This window comes from Mustela putorius, unplaced genomic scaffold (assembly GCF_011764305.1).
Source record: "Mustela putorius furo isolate JIRA1106 unplaced genomic scaffold, ASM1176430v1.1 tig00003858_pilon_pilon_pilon, whole genome shotgun sequence".
Classification (NCBI taxonomy): domain Eukaryota; kingdom Metazoa; phylum Chordata; class Mammalia; order Carnivora; family Mustelidae; genus Mustela; species Mustela putorius.
Window position 1 is genome coordinate 1,754,890 of NW_025422010.1, and position 20,638 is coordinate 1,775,527.

The 20,638-nt window shown below is 53.8% G+C and overlaps 1 protein-coding gene across 1 annotated transcript in view; it reads left to right on the forward strand.

Moving 5' to 3' along the window:
* Positions 1 to 20,638, forward strand: part of BCR (BCR activator of RhoGEF and GTPase) — a 121,415-nt gene that overhangs the window by 91,577 nt on the left and 9,200 nt on the right. Inside the window, exons 9-16 of the mRNA XM_004742450.2 lie at positions 887 to 1,008; positions 2,045 to 2,213; positions 2,799 to 2,918; positions 3,879 to 3,954; positions 5,343 to 5,447; positions 6,042 to 6,116; positions 8,230 to 8,327; positions 10,152 to 10,283. Of these exons, the coding sequence (XP_004742507.1) occupies positions 887 to 1,008; positions 2,045 to 2,213; positions 2,799 to 2,918; positions 3,879 to 3,954; positions 5,343 to 5,447; positions 6,042 to 6,116; positions 8,230 to 8,327; positions 10,152 to 10,283 (897 nt within the window). The remainder of the gene's footprint in view (positions 1 to 886; positions 1,009 to 2,044; positions 2,214 to 2,798; positions 2,919 to 3,878; positions 3,955 to 5,342; positions 5,448 to 6,041; positions 6,117 to 8,229; positions 8,328 to 10,151; positions 10,284 to 20,638) is intronic.

Consider the following 20,638-nt stretch of genomic DNA (forward strand, 5'->3'; position numbering starts at 1 on the left):
CTGGAATGTGCATGGGGAAGGGGGAGGCTCACCACATCAGCCTCTCATCCTGTCTTTGTGTCCTTGACACAGCACTGTGTTGACCCTCATGAGGTGCCGGGCATTCTTTTTCAGAAGAATTACTGACTTACCTTGGTGTGCCATTCAGCTACCCACAGAGCTGTATGAGCCAGTGGGAGTGTTCTTGTCTTTCAGATGAAGCACCCGGGTGCAGAGGCACGTGGCTTGCTGGCGGGCTGGTGCCTACTGTCCGCCTGCTCAGTCTAGGTCTAGTGCATCCTGGGCAGGTCACCTTAGACTCAGGCTGCAGGTATCTGGGCATCTTATGTGGGCTTCTGCCCGTCAGGGGGCACTGACCCTAAGAAGCCCAGAGCAGAGGGTCCCAGCTCTGGGCCCCCTGCTGGGCCTCCTGCTGCCCTCAGAACTAAGCCAGGCCTTCTTGGAGCACCCTGGCCCTGTCTCCTCTCCGCTCACCAGGCTGCCCCATCCATGCTCGTCTCACCGTGGGCCTGTGCTATGATGGTCCTTCTGTAAGAAGGCCCCTTGCATGGCCAGCCTCTTACCTGTTCTGGGTCTCCATTTGCTGCCCTGCAGAGGCAGGGACCACTCTGCTCACAGGGGTTTCCTGCCATCATTTTCTCTGCGCACCACTGACATAGCTGTAATGTCCCCCTCCCCAGCCTTCAGGCCAGCGGCTGGTACCCTGTCCACTCACCCTCCTCCACAGGCTAAGTGCCCGAGAAGCTTTGCTGAACAAAGAGAAAAGCATATGTGTGTGTTCGCTGAGGTGGGGGAGCACTGGAGACTGGGTCTGAAAGTGGGAAACTAAGTCAGTGAAGGCCCACCCCCCCCCGGCCCTGACTCAAGCCCCCACTGCACCCCACAGCATCGGCAGCTGCTGAAGGACAGCTTCATGGTGGAGCTGGTGGAGGGGGCCCGTAAGCTGCGCCACGTGTTCCTGTTCACTGACCTACTCCTCTGTACCAAGCTCAAGAAGCAGAGCGGGGGGTAAGTGACCACACGATGCCCATCCTGCCAGGTGGTGAGGGTCTTGGGGCCGGACGTGGGGCTAGTCTCATGGGTAAAGGAAACCTATCTTTTTTCTTTTCCCATCGGGCAGTGAGCCTAAAGAGTTTGGTAACTATGTGTCCAGGCCACTTTTCTTTAGGTCACGTTTCCAGCTGGCCATGATGCCAGGCTCAGGGTGAAAGGTCACCACTAACAATTTGGGGACATTCTAGGTCAGGATCAGTGACTGGTCTGTTACCTTCTACAGTGGAAAGGGAATCTACCTGATGAGGTGCTCTTGGGGGTCTGTCAAGTCATGAAAAAGTGGCAGGTCAGAGAGCTGCAGGGTCTGGTGCAGGTTGGCAGGTGAGGGAGCAGGGTGGGGAGTGGGGGGCATCACTAGACCATCCCGGTACTTTGTCTCCCCAGACCTGGTGAGAGCTTCTAAATTATTCTCAGCCTAGGCTACACACCACCCCCCAACACACCCCTCCCGGGAATCAGACCACCCAGGTTGCACCAGCTGTAAAGGAAATAAGAGATTATATTGAGAAAGACGAGAACTGGGCTCTTTCCCCCGTTCTGCCATTACCGTACTGAGTACACTTAAACCAGTCACCTCAGAAGACAGCCTCAGTTTCCCCTTCTGGCACAGCAAGGGATTACCCCCAGGAGATCTGTAGACCCTCAAACTCTACAGCTCTGGGGGTTTTCTGGAGTCCTGTCCTGTGGGTGGATGCCCCCCACTGATGTGCTCCCACATTAGGGAGCCTGTGGGCCGCCACCGTCTCAACCCAGGATGAGGTGGATCAGGCCTAAGTCATACAAGCAGAGTGCCCATTACTAGGGTTCACCGGGACTGGGTCCCCAGTGTCAGCCAGAGGCCTTATGCCAGCCTGTCACACAGATCACAAACTAGGTTTCAAGGTCTTGTAAACTATGCGAGCCTCAGACTTAGGCTTTTCCGGTTCTTGAGAGCAGTGACATTAGCGAAGGAGAAGCAGTCCATGTGTTAATGTGCCGTTTCCTCCCCCAGCAAAACCCAGCAGTATGACTGCAAATGGTACATCCCACTTACGGATCTCAGCTTCCAGACGGTGGACGAGTCAGAGGCGGCTCCCAGCATCCCTCTGGTGCTGGACGAGGAGCTGGATGCCATGAAGATCAAGATATCCCAGATCAAGAATGATATTCAGAGAGAGAAGGTGAGACAAGTTGGGAAGGAGCAAGGCTAGGCCCTGCAACTGGAGCAGCAGCCAGCCCTCACACCTGGGTATCTGGTGTCTGATCCACTTCTGGCCTTGGAGACCTGCTGGGATCCCTGCGAGCCCGCCTTCAGGCTCGGAGCCATCCAATGTGTGGGGTCGGGGAGGTGCCCGGTTGCACCGATGGAGAAAGGATCCTAGGAAAAGGGATCAGCCCCTGTAGGTGTTCTAGACTGGCCCAGGCAGGCCCCTGGTTGTTTTTGGAGAGATTACAAGATTTGAGAAACAGTGAGGGTTCGCATGTAAGGTTAGCCCCGGCCAGAGCAGGCACCATGCGGTGGCCACAGATGAGGTGGGTCACCAGAAGGTTGGGCTTTAGTTCAGGGATGCCTGGCTGAGGTGCGCTAAGCAGGACGGGGGTCCTCCTCCCCCCGGCCTACAGCTCCACACCCCCCATTCCTGGCCTACGGCTCCACAAACCCTGTAGGCCGAGGAAGGCTCTGGGAGCAGTGGGGACTGGATGGGCGGGAACAGGTAGCACGGGCCCCTGGGATAGAAATGTGACCATGTGGCCTCTCCCCACAGAGGGCTAACAAGGGCAGCAAGGCCATCGAGAGGCTGAAGAAGAAGCTGTCAGAGCAGGAGTCGCTGCTCCTGCTCATGTCCCCCAGCATGGCCTTCAGGGTACACAACCGCAACGGCAAGGTGAGTGCCCGCCACGATCTCACTCAGCCAGCTGGGGCCTCCCCCTGCTAGCCCCGGCAGATGCTCCTGGCCCCCTGGCCCCCGGGTCCCATGTAGCTGGAACCTCGCTATGCTGTGGCAGAGACCCACCGCCCAGCTGGGTGGCAGCTGTGTTCCCTGGCTCCTGTGTGACAGGTACAACAGCAGCCCTTTAACTCTGGAGGGCGCTCCCACATCACGAGAGGCTAGCTAGTTCAGTACCGCACACCCAGGCCCATGTGTCCCTCAGACCAGTGCTTTGGGCCAAAGCCCCCACATTGACCTCAGCCCTTATAGCTGGGAGGTGGCGGGGTCCCCAGGAAGTCTGACTAGGGCAGGGGGTTCACAGGTTTGTGCAGACCCAGACCTCAGTACAGGGATTCCATCTGGGGACCTTGTGGACCTGAGGGGGACTTTCTGTCCTGAGTCTGGCTCCTGGTGCCGTCTGGAGTCCGGTCCTCTCCCTCGCCGGGCATCTCACATGGCCATCAACGGGCAGCCTAGGGAGGCAGCTGGTGGGCTCTGTGAGAGCCTCATCTCTGGGTCACAGCTCAGGGCCTATGTGTCAGACACAGGTGGTCTGGTTTTCTGGTTCAGAAAATAAATTGGACCAGCCCTCACTTCTGCAGATCCCACCTGGTTACCTTCTCTGTGGCCCTAAGTCACAGCATGCCATGCCCTGTCCCAGGCAGTCCAGGCAGGGGGCGGGTTCCAGAGGCAGAGCTGCATGGGGCATGGGAGCTATGGCCTAAAGCCCAACTGGCAGGAAGGGTGGAAAGTGCCAGAAACACAAGCCAAGCTGTGAGCACACTCAGCCACCAGGCTCCAGCCAGCCTCTGGCACCCAGGTATGGGTGCCTTGGAGGGGTGCACTGCTGGAGCACATGTGGACAGTTATGGGGAGTGAAGGTAGGCAGGATACATTCTCCTTCTCGCTCCCCAGAGTTACACGTTCCTGATCTCTTCTGACTATGAGCGTGCTGAGTGGAGGGAGAACATCCGAGAGCAGCAGAAAAAGTGTAAGTGGCATCTGCAAGGAAAGACTTGGAACCTCGGGGCTGGATATTCATCTCCTCCTATGGTTTCAAGCCTTTTCTTCCTGAGGGCTGGGCAGTGGCTCTCTTACCCAAGGGATGCTATGTGAGCTCTGGTTCAGAAAATAAATTGGACAGGAGCTCCTGTAGGGCCCTGCCCTCTATGCCCATTTTCCTAGGCCTCCCCCACATCCCCTGTATGTCACCCCCACTGCTTTCTGACCTTCCCTGTGAATTCTCCCTCTCCCCCAGTGCCTTTCCTAAATACCCCACCTCCCTACTCTGATGCCTACCTGTCCTCTGTATCCCCCCTCTCCCCTGCCTGCCCTGCCCCTTGGTCTCCCTTACCCCCCAGCAGGTGCTGATGCCAAAGAGGCCCTTGGCTGGACCCGCCCAGGCAGCCACACTGTGCTAGTCCCAGTCCTTGTCCAAGGGGCCAGCACTTGATCACTCTTAGGGTAGGGTGCTCACTATTCTCTGGGATGGTCCCTTTCCTGGGTGCTTACCTCTCTTAGCAGTTTCCACCTTCTCCTGAGCTCAGAGCTGCCCCTGGGCCTGTCTGGCAGGCTTCAGGAGTGGGAAGGCAGACCCTGCCACAAGTCCCAGGGCTGCCCCACTTGGGTCCTTCCTCTGCACCCGAGCTGTATGGTTCAGGATTCCCAAGCTATCCTTGATAAGAGGTTCCCAGGTGTGCCACGTGTGGCACTGTTTTGAGAGTGCCTGCAGAGAGAGCCGGGCTGAGCACGGTGTCCCAGGTGGGCTGGGAGCTACACACGCCTCTGCCCTGTCCTGAGCTCCCATTCCTCCAGGCTTATTGTCCTTGCTTGTGCTGAGCCGTAACCACCCCCCACCCCCAACACACACACAGTGTCTGCTGCCCTGCCTGGGCTCGTGTCCCAGGTGTGCTTTTATAACCAGGGGACCCCAACCATTTGCAGCATGGCAGCGTCTATTCCCTGCTCAGCACTGCAACAGAAATCAGCCCCTTTCCTCACCTGGTGAAGATCCAGGGACCCTTGTTGACAGAGCTCAGCGCAGGGCTATGCTGGGTGTCTGTGTGGAAAGATGCTCCAAGCGGCTGTCTCACAGTTGCCTTGTGGCTGTGCTTAGGTGGCAGGCCCGCTCTTGTGTTTGCAAGCCTTATGCTAATTTCTCCTGCCCTCTGAGCCCAGCCTCAGCCAAGGCCACACCTTGCTTGGCCATTTACCAGCTCCTCTCTTGGGAGCAAGCAGGTCGCCCCTCCTGGCCACCACAGCTCATCACCATGGTGAAGGTCTTGCGTGGGGACATCAGAAAACACCCTCTGGGTGTCCCCGGGGTCTGGGGAACCATGCAGGCTGGCTGGTTGATGCACCTGGTTTCTACCCTCTCAGGTTTCAAAAGCTTCTCGCTGACGTCCGTGGAGCTGCAGATGCTGACCAATTCATGTGTCAAACTGCAGACCGTCCACAGCATTCCACTGACCATCAACAAAGAAGGTGGGCTGTCCTCCCAAGGGCTGCTGTCCCTTTCTGCTGTCAGCACTGTCTTTGAGACCATAGGTTTCTCAAAGGAATGCGTGTGTTACTAGGGTCTTGTCAGCCCCTGCCAGGAGTGGATGGGACGGGTCAGGGGTGGTCTGTCCCCAGCTGCTGGGTGGTTGAAGAGACACATGACTTTGTTCCTGGTCATATGACACATCTCAGATCCTCTGTGCTCTGGGTCTGGCCTTGCTCCCCTGTCCTCCCTTTGGTCATGCTGCATTTTGCGTCCACTCATCCACATACTTATGTCTACTCATTCCTGCTCACAGGCACTTGGGTTGTACACACGTCCCCTTTCCTATCCTGGGAACCTTATTACTCTTCACCTCAGTCACAGGTCTGCTGTGCTGTGAACCCAACTCAGATCCTCAGGTCCCTGAGACGGAGGCTACAGTGGATATGTTTCTGGCTCATGACATCCCCTGGCCCTGAGCTAAGCAAATGGCCGTCATATGGTGCTCCCCTCGAGGACTGGTTTTGAAGCAGAGCCTGTCACCTGCCTCCCTGTCTCAGGAACATGGATGCTCACCTCTCTGCTCTCTTGCACAGATGATGAATCTCCCGGGCTGTACGGGTTCCTGAATGTCATTGTCCACTCTGCGACTGGCTTTAAGCAGAGTTCAAGTAAGTGGTTGGTTTGGGGAGGAAGGGAGCAGGGCACTGACCTGGAGGCTGTGAGGAACCAGGGTCATGACTCATATTATCGTCAGATGCCTTGGACCCTAAACCCTGTGAGGTCCTGTGGAGGTTGGCACGCCTAGTGGACTGTTACCAGTCTCTGGTCCCCGGTCCCTGGTCCCTGGTCCCTGGTCCCTGGTCCCTGGACCAGATGTGCAATCTGCTGAGCTTCCCCCTGCAGGTGGGTCTTGTAATTACAGGCACTGGGATCGGCTACTGGCAGGAGGCATGGCCTGGGTTCCAAGCTGTGGAAAGCTGGGCCTTGACCCAGCCAGCAGAGTAGATTTGGCTGCTGAGAGCTAAATGGATCCCCTTTTCCTCCCACCCCTCTGAGGTGGGGAGTGCCTTGCAGGTGCTCAGGCGGGGGCTGATTGCATTTCAATCTAGGACAGCACAGGCTGCATCCCTCAGCATGCCACTTCCTCGTGAGTCCTTGGGGCCCCTTGTAGGAGGATGCAGGACAGGGGCTGTGCTGCGGTGCTTTCCCACTGATGCTGCAAAGCTAAACGAGAAATCACTGATAAGCCATAGCCAAGAAGACAGAATTTACAAACCGTGTGTGTGTGTGTGTGTGCGCGCACATGTATAGGACTTGTGTTCAGAGTATGAGGAACTCTCAGAACCGCAGTGCAAAGGAGACAACCTCGTTTTTAAAAATGAACGAAAGATTTGAATATACTTCACCAAAGAAATATAGGTAGCTAATTAGCACGTGAAAAGGTGTTTATGGTTGTAGGGAGATGGAAATTAATACCACAGTGAGATCCCACTTCATACCCACTGGTATGGCGATAATCAAAAAGGTGCACAGTGACAAATGTCGGTGGGAGTGTGGAGAAATTGGAACCCTCAGGCCCTCCGCTGGTGGGGATGTGAAAGGGTTCAGCCTGGAACCTGGAAGACAGTTTGACGGTTTCTTAAAAAGCTAAACACATCTCTACCGTGTGACCCAGCAGCCCTGCTTTTAAGTATTTACTCTAGAGAGATGCATGCATATTCACAAAGAACACGCCATGTTCATCCACGTGACGGAGCGCCACTCAGCAGTAGAAAGGTACAGAGTACTGATAAAGGCAACCACGGGGATGAATCGGAAGAGAATTATTCCTAGCAAGACACCCGATTCAAAAGACTACATGTCATACCATTCTGCTTGTCAGAAATTTCTAGAAAATCACCATTTGGAGACAGAAAGCCTTGCAGGGGTTTCCTGGGGCTCATGGTGGGAGGAGACTTGTCTCTCTCAAGTAAAATAAAATCTTAAAAAAAAAAAAGAAAGAAAATGAAGGCCATTTTCCCCTGATTTTGAAAATGTCCAGGAACAAGAATTCCTGTCTCCTTCAAGGGTCCTTTCAGTTGGACTAAGAATCAGATTGATAGGAGACCAACTAACAAGAGAAAATTAATAGCATTTAAACAGGAAATCCACATGGACTTGGAAATTACAGAGCTGGTCAGGCAAAATGAGGCATATATGTCATTCTGAACTAAGGAGAAGGGCATAGGGGTCTGGGAGTTCGAAGGACAGGAATGCACATGACAGGGCAATAAGAACAGATGTTTGGGGATGCCCAGGTGGCTCATTTGGTTAAGTATCTGTCAGGGTCCTGAGATCGAGTCCCATATCAGGTTCCCTGCTCAGCGAGGAGCCTACTCCCTCTGCATGCCAGCCTGGAAACTTGACTTGGTAAGTTTCCTACTTGTGCTCTTGCTCACTCCCCCTCACACACAAATAAATAAAATCTTAACAACAACAAAAAAAGTTTGCCCTGCCATACTGATGGGTCACTCAGATAAAATTTATCTCTGCTCATAACCCTTATTTTGAGAATTCCCCCTCCACAATCTAGATTCTTCTGTATAGTTAAGGAAAGGGCAAAAGTTTGTCTTCAGCCCATAGAGGCTTAATTACCTTCAGCTCAGAGTAATCTCCATGTCACAGTGGTCTATCTTGGGGCAGCCTGCTCTTGGCCCCCTACAAAAAATAACCCCTGTTGTCATAGAAAATGCAGGTAATGTGGAAAAGTGCAGTCACCTTCCGTGTGTTGTCCTTCTGCAGATCTGTACTGCACCCTGGAGGTGGACTCCTTTGGTTATTTTGTGAATAAAGCCAAGACGCGCGTTTACAGAGACACAACGGAGCCCAACTGGAATGAGGTGAGCTACTACTTCCAGATACTTCTTGAGCTCTAGCCCTGGCAGGCAGGCCAGAATCTTGTCCCTGTGGACAGTCTGAACCATCCCCCGCCCCTGCCTGGGGCTCCCTGATGGCTTCCCACCTCCCGAGGCCCTGCCACAGCCAGCATTCCACCAGCATGCCAGGAATCTCCTGGGAGGAGGGGGGCTAGTCCAAGAGATTATATCTCTGTTCCTGAGAATCCAACCCCCCCCACACACACACATACATTACAAAGAAACAGCCTGGAGAAGCTTTTGGAAAACGAACTTAAAAGGGCTTTTTGTGCTGCCTTTGTTACTGCTTAGTGTTTACTTAGTAAGTTTCCATAGCGTTTCTTCCTCTGAAGTTGGAATGAGCCCTATGACCCGACCCTCTTGGTTTCTGGAAGCCTGAACTCCGCCAGCCAGGGCTGGGGTAGGGACCTGATTTGCCTCTCCCAGGTGTTGGGTTTGTAGAGTTTGCTGCTCTGTTCTCCTTCACTTTGGAGAGCTGTTACATTAACTCGCTTACTGTCTTGCCTTGAGCCTTTAGGAATATAGGAATGGTTACAGAGTGGTTAATATTGACGAAGCCTCCAGATCTGTGAGAATGCCATTTCCCAGTTTCTGGAGCAGCTGTGGCCCTCAAAGGCTTCATGCTTAAAGATGTGGGTGGGGACATACCACGCAACCCCCCTGCAGAAAAAGCGGCTGAGTCCCACCTGGCTGCCTGGTCCACCTCAGGTCGTGTGGCTCATAGAGCCGTGGGACCAAGCCCCCAGCTCTCCTTTCTTGGTGTCCCCTACTCTGATCATCAGACTTGATGCCTTAGCCGGTCTGAGGGCATGAGGATTGACCAGGCATAATAGCTCTGGGCATCCCTGCAGAAAGGGTGGTGGTTTCCGTGGCAAGGGAGCAGCATAGCCATGTGGAACCACCAAAGGCTTTGCTGGGAGCAAGAGGGCTGTGACTGACAGGGTTAGTGAGGGAGGGGTTGTGGCCACAGCACAAAGGGTTCAAGTGCGAGCCAACAGTGGAGGCTCAAAGAACCAAGGCACGAGGGTTCTAGACCAGCAGGTCACCTGGTGGCCAGCCTGGGGGTACGTCTGGATCCTCCAGGGGTGTTACGTGTTCCCAGCACACGCGCCCTCCACACCCCCATGCGGGCTCAGAAATCTCTCCTTTTTTCTTTTCCGTCACCTTCTTTTCCATTTCCCCACCACGACCCTGTGCTGGCAACAGCACTGGTGTGAAACACAGAATTTACTGAAGCTATCCTGAGGTGATGGAGGAGAAAGTTAACACCACACGTCCTACAGTAGACAGCTCCAAAGCCTACAGGAGCAGTTCTTTTGTCTCCTCTGTCACCTCTCTGGGGCAATTTTTTTTTCCCCTTTCAAATACATTGATTTTTTTAGAGCAGCTTTAGGTCCAGAGCAGAAAGGACAGAGATTTGCCATAGAACCCCGTCCCCAAACATGCAGAGCCTTCCCCACTAATCGGTGATTCTATACTGACACGTCATATCACCCAGAGTCCACAGAAAACTGCATTTGTGACCAACACCCCTGAGCTTCTGGTGAAGGTGCTGTGGGGACTGCCCTTTGACATTCTGGCTTCAGGAGTTTGGATTAGATGTTAGAGGTATTCAGAGCTTCAGAAGCATCCAGGCTGGGCCACAGTGGGGCACTCACAGGGAAGTAGCTTCTAAGGGTCTTCGTTGCAGGACTAAAGTGGAGAGGGTCTTGAGGCATGGATCCTTCTGGGGCAGTGAGGAACCCACTGGGCGTCCCTTCCTCTCACAATTCTTTCTTGGGAATTCAGGAATTTGAGATTGAGCTGGAAGGCTCCCAGACCTTGAGGATACTGTGCTACGAAAAGTGTTACAACAAAACGAAGATCACCAAGGAGGACGGCGAGAGCACAGACAGGATCATGGGCAAGGGCCAGGTCCAGGTGAGGCCTTCCCGCTCCTCTGCTTCCTGCAGAGTCCCTCTGCCCATCGCTGTGTCCAGCACACCCTCGTACGCCTGCCCCTGGGCCGGCCCACACCCTCTGCCGGATGCTCGCCATTCTTTTCCCAGTTGACCTGGGACACAGAGACGGTTCAACTCCAGGGATCAAGGGCAGGTGCTCCCAGACTTGGAGCGGGACCGTCACAGGTCCTTTCCTGCTCATCTCTCTGTTTGAGTGTCTGTCCTGCCCCATCTTGTCCCCAAAGGAAGTTCAGTTTGGCTTGTTCTCACAGCCTGGGCTTCAGTTCCTCCATGGCCTTGTGTTTCCTGGGCCTCACCTGTGCAGTTCTGCACGCCACTGGAGGAAGCCCTGATATCCGTGTTCCTTGTGGGCCTCTTACCAAACCGGGCCAAGCAGGTTCCTCCCTGCCCTGCCCTGGGCACCGACTGCTCCAGCTCCTCTCCTGCCCTTCCACCCCCCCCAGTAAAGCCTCCAGCAGGAGTGGGCTGGGCATTCCAGGTGAAGTGGTAGAAGGAGGCTGGCCACAAAGCCCCACCTCTCTGCCCTGAGGGCAGGACATTGCTTTTAGTGCTGAAATTCTGAGCAGCATGGATGAAGGAGAAGGAGAGTGACTCACCCCTGAGTAATTTCGTCTTCTTGGTGGGGAGCACATATGTTCGTCCTTCAGAGAAGAGCAAGTCCTCACTTACCTCCAGACCCCCCTCTCTGTTTTGCCCGGTTCTCAGGTTCTGGTTCCCTAGGTTTTCACAGCTGCCTGCTTTCCTACCCTGGAAGCTTATTTGGGAATTCAATGGCTCAGGGCCTCTAGGGACCCCCTCATACCCTGTACCTGAGACCAGGTCTAGAAGCAAAAATGCTCCTCTGACTGCCTTATATGTAACAACTCCCCCCACCCCCCCACCCCCAGCCAACCTACCTTCCAGCGGACACCACCCCGTAGCCCACACCTTCCCAGGAGAGCCGGCCCAGGGCCTCAGCTACCCCCGACAGAAAGGAGCTGGGGCTGGACTGGCCTGGGGCAACCGTCCAACAAGTCCACTAAGGTTTGGGATGCACACTGGGGATCAGTCGGGTGGCCTTGCCCAGCACAGGAAAAGTGGGATTCTTGGCCCCTCTCTCAGATGGTGTAACTGGGGCACAGGGACCCCCAAACAGACCAGGTTGGGCTACTCACAATTGATAAAATCCAAAGGCAGAGAGACGAGAGGTAGTGAGACAAGAAAGGGATTTACTTCAGTGAGGCCATCACTGGGAAGACAGCAGGCTAGTGTCTCAAAGACTGTCTCCAAAATGCTAAAAATACCTGCGGGTTTACAGAAGGCAAGTGTGGGACTAAGGGCGGTGGGTGCCTGCAGGTGGGCAGTGAAGGTCAGGTGGAGCACTGTCCTGGGGTCAGTCACGCGGGGTCTTGCTGAAGTCAGGGCAGTCCTCACTGCTCGAGGGGAGGGCTGTGGTTCTCATCATGGGATCCTTTCCCCGCAGGGTCTTTCGCCTGAGTTAAGAGATAAGCTGGAAAGAAGAAGAGTCTGGAAGCACTGACTGAGGTTGAAATGGAGGTGTTTGAAATGCTTTGTCAGTGAGCATGGTCTTTGAGGGCCGACGGCTGGTCCAGGGCCACCTGGTAGATGTCCTGCACAGGGGTCCTATTGTGGCTTGGTTGCTGAGGGAGAAGCGTATGGTTCTTCCTTGTTCCCCGTCAGCCTGATAAACCATTGAGCCAGTTGTAGGGGTCCTGGTAGCGAAGGGCTTCTGGATGGAAGAAGGAGGAACACAAGCTGGTGCTTTTCAGCTCTTCCACTTTTGGGATCCTGTCCAGGGATCTCTGACAAGTCAGGTCCGTTCCCCAACCAAAGTCACCCCCTTGAGCTGGACACGAGTCCCGTGTTGATGGAGGCGTGCACCAACTGCAAAGTTGGGGTGATGTCTGGGGGCTGGCTCGCATGCTCAGTGCGGATCCTCACCACTCTGCAGCTCATGTGCATTGACTCCCCAGTGTCCTTGAGATCCAACCCCATATTTCCACATAGGTCTTATTCACCATCTTGGCTCAATAGAGAGTCCCATGGACTGAGTCAGCCACTTCAAGGGACTCTTCTCCTTTTAATGGACACAGACTTGTTTTCCAGATTTTGCTGTTCTGGGAGCATGCTGGGGCTGGACATCTTTGAGGACTGACGTGTTTTGGCACCTGGTGGGCAACGGTCACAGCTCTGGCCCTTTGAGTTTTCAGGCTGTACTCTGCTGCTCAGCAACTAATATGTTCCCCTTGCTCGCCCTCCCTTCTCCCCTCCATAGTTGCATCTGCCCCCAGCCCGGGCGTCCCTCCCATACACCCATTCCCTGACCCCCCCCCCCGTCTTTCAGAGAGCCCCAAGGCAAGCTGAAGATGTAGATGGACTGGTTGTCTGGCTCCTTTTTTAAGTCCTTCTGAAAGACTGAGGGAGGCCCAGATTCCACCAACCTTTCACTCAATTCATCCAAATCCTCCAATGCTAGAGTCCCAGGGGTGGTAGGATTTGCACTGTCACTGGGTAATCGGGTGTCTCAGTGGAAAAGAAAAAAGAAAGGATATTCATCCTCTTCTTGTACTGTGTTGAGCCGTCTGTGGAGACCCTTTGCCTTGATACTACTGGATATAAACAAAATATTCTTTTATGAGCACAGCCTATGCTCTCAGACACACTAGGGGTTCCAGGTGAGCTCCCTGCCCTGTCCTGGGGAAGAAAAGAGCAGTGGGGTTGTGGGGGCTGGCTTGGGACATCTCTGAGGTTCTCTGAGGGGTGCTCCTCAGTGAACACTTTCCCTTTCTGTTCCTTCTGGTAGGCAACATAGGACAGGAGTGGACTCTGCTTTAAAAAAAAGAAAAGAAAAGAAAAAGATCGTGCCTGATCTTGTTAGAACATTAAGGTTGACTGTATTCAGCAGGATGTAAGTATAGGGACCCTGCAGTGAGGTTTTGTAGCAGGGGAGAGAAATGGAGCCCAACTCTGAATGTGACAAGGAGAGAGGGAATTTATAGCCAAGAAGCAGGGTGTGGGGGGATTGTTGGTTGGAAGCTACTGAAGGGAAACATCAGGGGTAAATCAACCTAACGGGTTCTTTTCTGAAAGGAGGCCAGGGCAATCAGACATTACCCAGAGGTGATGATGGGGCGGGGGGAGGAATCTGGTCACTTGTCGAAGTTCATCAGCTATCAAAGATATCAGGGGGTGGTTTTTGCTAAAATTGAGCTCGTGGGACATTCCCAAGAATAAGGTCTAGTTGGAAAACAATTCAGAGCAGCCTTCCTGGTGTTGCCCAAGGGAAACCCTTTGTCCACTCCTTCAGCCCCAGTGCACCTCCTGGGAGCTAGGGCAAGTCACCACTGCTGCATAAATGTATTTCCTCCCGTGTAAACTGGAGCCGGTTGCCATGGAGCTGGCCATGGGGGTCTTCAGTGGCTGCTGCTGGTATTATTACTCAGTGTCGTCACTGTTGGTGGAAGAAGGCGGGCTCTGGCTCTGTTTCTGCTTCCATGGAAGAGCTGAGTGAGTGGGAAGAGCTGAGTGAGTGGGAAGCCTGGTCAGCCAACATCGGCCAGGAAGGAATCCCAGCATGACGCAAGGTCCGTTTGTGACTCACACAGAGTAGGCAGTGGCTGGCCCTGCCCCTAGAGACCCCCATTCCTGGTGGGGCCTGCTTACAAGCCAGCATCCCCAGGAGCAAGAAGGCAGGAAGTCAGAGGAGGAATGGTGATGACCCCCTGTGTCCCTCAACTCCCCCAGATACTGTTTTCTGAGTGGGGCTTTTCCCAGCAATATCAGGCCCCTTCCAAGTATGCCACGTGGTTGGGACATAGAGCCCTGCACTCCCCGTTGCTGGGGGTCTGGGGAGGGGGGTTGGGAATAGCATGGCCTTCCCCCACCCAAGTGCTACCCACCCCCCACATATGTACATTGACTGAAAAGTTGAGTGTAAAGCCCTCTCTGTGAAATGGAGAAGGTGCAGCACCCCAGGTGTGTTTACAGGGAGCCAGGGAGAAGTCCAGGCTGGGAAGGGCAGAGGCCGGACAGGCCCCTCTGAGGGGCAAGGGATGGAAATCAAGTCTCCAGCAAAGCTGCTCACACACCTGTCTGGGCAGAAGGTGTCAGAGTCATCTGGGGAGCCGAGTCCCAATTTCCTGGGGCTTGATCGGGCTCCCTTTCCTCCTCCACGTGGTAGTGATGAGCTGAGGGTTCAGGAACCACCGGTCTGAGTCTCAGGTTCCACGTGGTACTAATGAGCTGCAGGTTCAGGAACCACCGGTCTGAGTCTCAGGTTTCGGCCCTTGCTCTTCAGATGCCTGGCCAGATCCCCACTTCCCCTCCTAAACAATGGCATTTCCACAAGAGGAGGATGGAGGGCTCCCCCTCCTAAACCCAGGATGGGTGAATTGGTTTGTTCACAGCATCAGGCCATCCCAGAGAGAAAGGCAGAAGGACCAAGTGTAGAACAGGGACACAGCCCTGGGGGCGCCAGCTGTTCAAGAAAGAGTCAGAGACTCGCAAGCCTGAGCCCTCACGTGCAGACAGGTGCATAGGGCCCCCACTGATAGTGTTCCCTGAATCCGAGCAAGCAAAGCCATCCCTGTCCTATCAGCAGACACCAAGAGCCCGCTGTGCCGCCCTAGTGATGAAGGGCCTCCTGCATGTCAGGCCTCAGGGACCCCGAGAACAAGAAGACATGTGCCCCTATGTTTCACGGAGCAGAGAGTCTCAGGAAGGAAGGATCTGCAGATGTGCTGAGAGCCAGAGCAGGCCATGACCTGGGGTGGCTGCGTGGCTTGGATGCAGTTATTTGGAGGGAGTCAGAGGACAGGGAAATCTTCACTGAGTTGGGGTCACTGGGTCTGGGGCTTCAGGGGAAGGATTTTCCCAGGTGGAAATGTCAAATGTCCTATGTTCTGAGCTGAGCAGGAGCACAAGACTGATGAGATTGCATCAAAGCCCAGAGAAATTGGAGCCTTGCAGTTATTAGGAAGTCCTTCTTTCCATCTTTCCCTGCTCTCCTCCGTTTGCCGATTTTCTGATCCTAAACCCCCTCCACGCTGTTTCTTCTCAGTGATTAACTTATATCAAACCCTAGAGTTTTGTCTTCTCCCATTTCTCCCGGTATTTTGCGTGTCTCGCGGGGCTCACCACTCATTCCAGTGGGATCATCAGAGTTGTTTTTTCTTTCTAACATTTTTTCTGAGTCTTGGATGAGATTGGGGCCTCGGGGTTCTGGTTTGTCTGTTTTCAAACTTTGTTTGAAGCTTTGTTCGAAGCTAGTGCTTGGATTGGCCGTATGTGGGTTCCCAAACTCTGCCGGCCCGAGTTGCTTGCCTCGTGAGTGGAAACCTGGTTGGATATAGACCGACAGGTCCAGCTGTGCTCCCCCTTCTGGGGGTGCCCGGACACCCATGCTCCAGCCCTCACCAGGACCTTAGTGTGAGGTCTTACTGTGAGGTCTTTCTGCTCGCAGGCATCTTCTCCTTCCCCCACTCCCAGCAGCTGTGCGATGTGGGGACACCACTAGCACTTGTACATGCATGACAGCCTGAACCTGGAAGGAACCAAAAGTGTCCATTAGCTGGTGGGTCCGTAACCCAACCATGGTATATCCATACAGAGAAATACGATGCAGCCATAACAGGAAGGACTTTCAGATACACGCTTCATGGGTGGACTACGAGGACATTGTACTAAGTGAAATAAGTCAGACAGAAAAGAATGAGTGACCTGGGATTCCACTTAACAGGAGCTACCTAGAACCGGTGAACTCCTAGGGACTGAGAATAGAACAGAGGTTCCCAGGGGCTGAGAGGGGGTGGAAATGGGGAGTTACTGCTTCACGGGGATGGTGTTTGGGATGATGATGAAGTCTGGCGGTAGATGGTGGTAATGATTACTCAACATTGGGGATGTGCTTAATGCTACTGAATTGTGAACTTAAAAATGGTTCATTTTATGTTTTATACACACACACACACACACACATATATGTGTGTATATATTTTTTAATCTGTAATATTTATAATGTATAATATTTTATGTTATCTATTATATATTTTATAATATATAGTCATTAATGGTTATAATATATAAGGGTTAATATATAAAATATATATTTTATAATATATAATATATACATGATATATATTATATATATTTTTTAACTTCCAATTTTTAAAGAGTTTTAACTTCTTTAAAGAGTTAACATGTCCACAGGGTGAAGGGATGGACATGGTAGCCCAGACTCAGCGACTTGCGTCCTTCATGAAATCCCCCACCGCTAGAGGGACAGTCAGCCCCTGTGGCATGGTGGGGAAGCCACCTTTGGGAGGCTCAGCACCCTCACCCAGAAGAGGGCAGGTATCTGTCACCCGGCCATGCCAAGTAACCAAATGTTTAGTCTGTGCCAACCCGTATTGTAATCCATGTATATGAAAAATGTTTATGTCATATATCCCATATACACGTGTCTTGACACGGAGGTACCACAGCAAATGAAAAAGAAGAAAGCCCTGTGCTTGGGGCCCGTACGAGAGACAGACATCAACGAAAGTGAAAATAAGAGCTGTGGTCAGGCAGGCAGGAGATGGGGTTTGGGGAAGATGTGGTTTTCAGCCAGCTGGTTGGGGAGAGCAGATACTGTTAGAAAGGAACCAAGAGACCCAGCCTTTCATCACCAAACCACACAACGGTCCATCCACACAGACACTCAGCACGCTACGGCATCCTGCTATTGGGCGGAGGGATGCCTTCCTGGGTACCTGTTGGGGGGGCTGGGGGTTGCTCAGAGATGAATGAGATACAGCCCCTGTTGTGGGTAAATGAGCAAGGGAAGAAACCCTTGTCACCTCTGAAACCTCCCTCTCTGGGAGAGGTCCAAAGTGTCTCTTGTACCAGACACATAAAACAGGTAAGATTGTTTAATAAACTTATGAGGAAGATTTTAGGCTTTAAAAGCTCTGAACGTGTAAAAAACATGTGAGCAAATCCTCCTTGTCCAGATTCCCCAAGATTTGCCCTCAAGAAGCGTACCTCTGTCCTGGTGAAGAAAGTGTGGCCATGTGACCTGGGCCCTCCTTGCTGTATTGTGATCCATTCTGGGAGCCTATATCTTATTTTCTTCAACTAGCATGACATACAGTAACTCCATCTTAAGTATACAATTCAGTCATTTTTAGTAAATTTACAGAGTTGTGTAACTCTCACCAACAATCCAATTTTAGAATATTTCCATCCCCCCAAAACCATTTCATCATTCCCATTTATAATCACCTGCTGTTCTTACCTGCAGACCCAGGCTGATCTGCTTTTTTGTCTACAGATTTGCCCATTCTGTGTATTTCACATAAATGGAATCATTCTGTATTATGTGGTCTTTATGACAGGCTTCTAACACTGAGCACGTTTGTGGGGGTCACCCACATGCTAGCAAGTATTGGTTATGGCCGGATCGTAGTCCATCCTATGTATCCATTCACCATGCTGTGTTTATCCACCAACCAGTTGATGGACACTTGGGTTTCCAGCTCGGGGCTATTACGGTTAACGCTGCTGTGAACGTGTGCACACAAGTCTTGGTGTGAACGGATGTTTTCATTCTTCCCGTGTGGAAACCGGGGGTGGAATTGCTGTGTTGGGCAGCCAAGTTTAGCTCTGCGAGGATCTGCCCTTCTTTTCCAGAGTGGCTGCTGTATTTTATATCCCCAGTGGCGGTATCTGAGGGCTCCTGTTTTTCCACAGCCTCCCCAGCACTTGTTATCATCTTAGATGTCCTAGGCAGTGTTCCTTTATCCATTTAAGTGATGCTGGAGCCTGGTGGGGACCAGAGAAGGGCAGCAAGGAATTAAAGATGTGGACGCTGGAGCTCAAGAGAACAGATTGTAGCAATAAGAGCAGAAACGGGAAACCAGATTTCCCTCCCGGAGAGATTTCTCTGGGTGTCTCTCAGAAGACCCATTCCAGGGAGGGAGTAAGGTTACAGTGCACACGTGGGAAACCCTTTTGGGCCGTCCTGGGTGGTGACAGTGGACACAGAGGGAATGGGTATTGCCTCCTTTGGGCGGTTTAGTCCTGCCTCTCGGGCTGAGGGCAGCGCCTGGTCCTCAGCAGAGCCACCCAGACATGCGGGGGCAGCCATCCACCAGCCCCACCGCCTACCAGTGTCCCCCCACCTTGCCCAACCCCGGGGAGACAAGCTAGAAACCAGCCCTTCCTCCAGAGAACATTGGTGAGCAGAAACCGCCCCCCCACACCCGCCTAGTCCCTGTCCCCCATCCCCCAGCAGCAGCCACATTCCTTGCCGAGACCTTGAGACCCTGAGGGGCCCCCACGGGCGTCTGGAGCACCATTTCCTGGTCCTCTCTCCTCAGTCATCTATTTTCCCAGATCCCAGTCCCGCCTTGTTTACTTCTCTGGTCCTTGAAATAGCCGCACGAGAGCGCGTGCCAGCCTTGAATGTCGTTTGGAGCCCGACTGCCCCAAGCCTTGGGCCTCATCATCGTGTTATTCTTCATGCTGCTTCCGCTCTGCTCGGCACACTCTGTTCTTTGGAGCCAAGCCAGCCTGGGGCCGGTCTTTCCCACTGGAGCTGCTGCAAGTCCTGGGGGCTGGGTGAGGAGCAGCCTGGCAGCTCCGTGGGCCAGGTCTGCACTCTGGAGGCCAGCTCCTGCCACAGCCTTTGGGGCCAGGTGGCGATGGGCCTGGACCTTGGTGCTGGCGGTGGGCAATGACAGTGAACACCCTCCATGGGGCTGGCTGTGCCAGGGGGTGGGGGATGCGGGGGGCCGTGGGATGTCTGCTTTGAGTCCAGGCAAGACTCCATACTATTCTTGGTGTCCCTGACTGGGGTGGTAGAGGCTCGGAGGAGGGGGGTGTCCCTAGAGCACTTCCAGCCATGAGGCAGGCAGGCTAGCCAGGCAGACACATGTTACTCAGTGTTTCCAAAGGCACCCACAGGAAACCAACCACTTGAGAAGGAAGCTTGACTTTTCTGGGCTTTAAAGAAAACTGACTCGGAGTTCCCGTAACCAATAGGCTGCTGGTGGGGGATGGGGCTGTATTTTCCAAACACACACAAAAAAGGAGAATCCAGGGGTGATCGGAAACTTTGACCTTGGCGAGCCAGGCTGCAGGGGTGGGGTTTCCCGACCAGCGTGGTCAAAAGGCAGTGGAGGCCGGGAGCTTGTCACACTCCTGTCTAGCCACATCGGCCTCTCAGAACAGCAGGGCCAAGGATGCGAGAGATGCTGTCTGCCCCCGCCGCCATACAGGGCGTCCTGCGGTACTTCCACCCCAGCCGGGTGGGCCGGAGCCGGCTGGTCTCTGCCGAAAAGCACTTGTGTGCTCGGGGCACCGCCCTGTGGACCTACATCCGAAACCTCGTGTGCAAGGGCAAGGTGGGCAGAGGGGTGTGCCATGGTTTCCCGGGGGAGGCCATGTCGGGGCAGGGTCCCTGCTGCCTGGATGTGGTGCTCCTTTGCTCTGCTTGCTGGCTGCATTGGGAGAGGGGCCCAGGGATGACCGTTCCCAGGAGGGACAGGGAAGTGAGGGTCTCCTGCTGAAGCTGCTTTTGTGTCTCCCTTTAAAGAAAACTCCCAGTGGTGATATGAAGCTCTCCCTTTGCTTAGGAACAGAAGGGACGGTGTCTGTCCCTTTCCTTCCCGGACAGCTAGGGCACAGGAGTTGGGGGTGAGAGGCTGGGGGTGAGAGGCTGGCGGTGCACCCCACCTTTACCTTGTCTCACCGCACCTGGTCTGGTTGAGAGTGTGGGGCCCCAGCATCATCCCCTCATGCCACCCCTGGAGGAGGCCATTCCCCCAGCTGGATGCCTGGGATTCGCTCTCTTGGGGAAGTTGGGTTTTCCTTTTCTGAGTGGTTTGTGACTGCCTGGTCCCTGCTCACAGGCCCTGCCCCTCAGAGTTGGGGTCTCTGTGGCCCAGAGGTCTGGCCCCTAAGGAATGAGAACCTGTGACCCTACAGTTGCAGGAGGGAGACATTCTGCCACCCTTTGTTTTTTCTGTGTCATTCTGTCCATGCATTTCAGATCTTTGGGGATGTTAACCAGTAGGCCCTTGAAGGGGAGGTGATGCCTCGCTGCCCCTGCCAGGAGTGCCTGTGCTGAGCCTCTGTGCCAAGCAGTATAGGGAGAGAGGCTCAGGTTGCAAACACCTGAGTTGTAGCTGCTACTGGACCTTCTTTCCTGTCCTGCACAAGGCCCATGTGGCTCTCACCCCTTGGGTCTCTTGCAGTGGGTAGATACGGGATGCTTGTTCTGAGCACCCCTCTGTACCTGGTGCTGTGCTCAGTACTGTCCGTGTGTGTGTG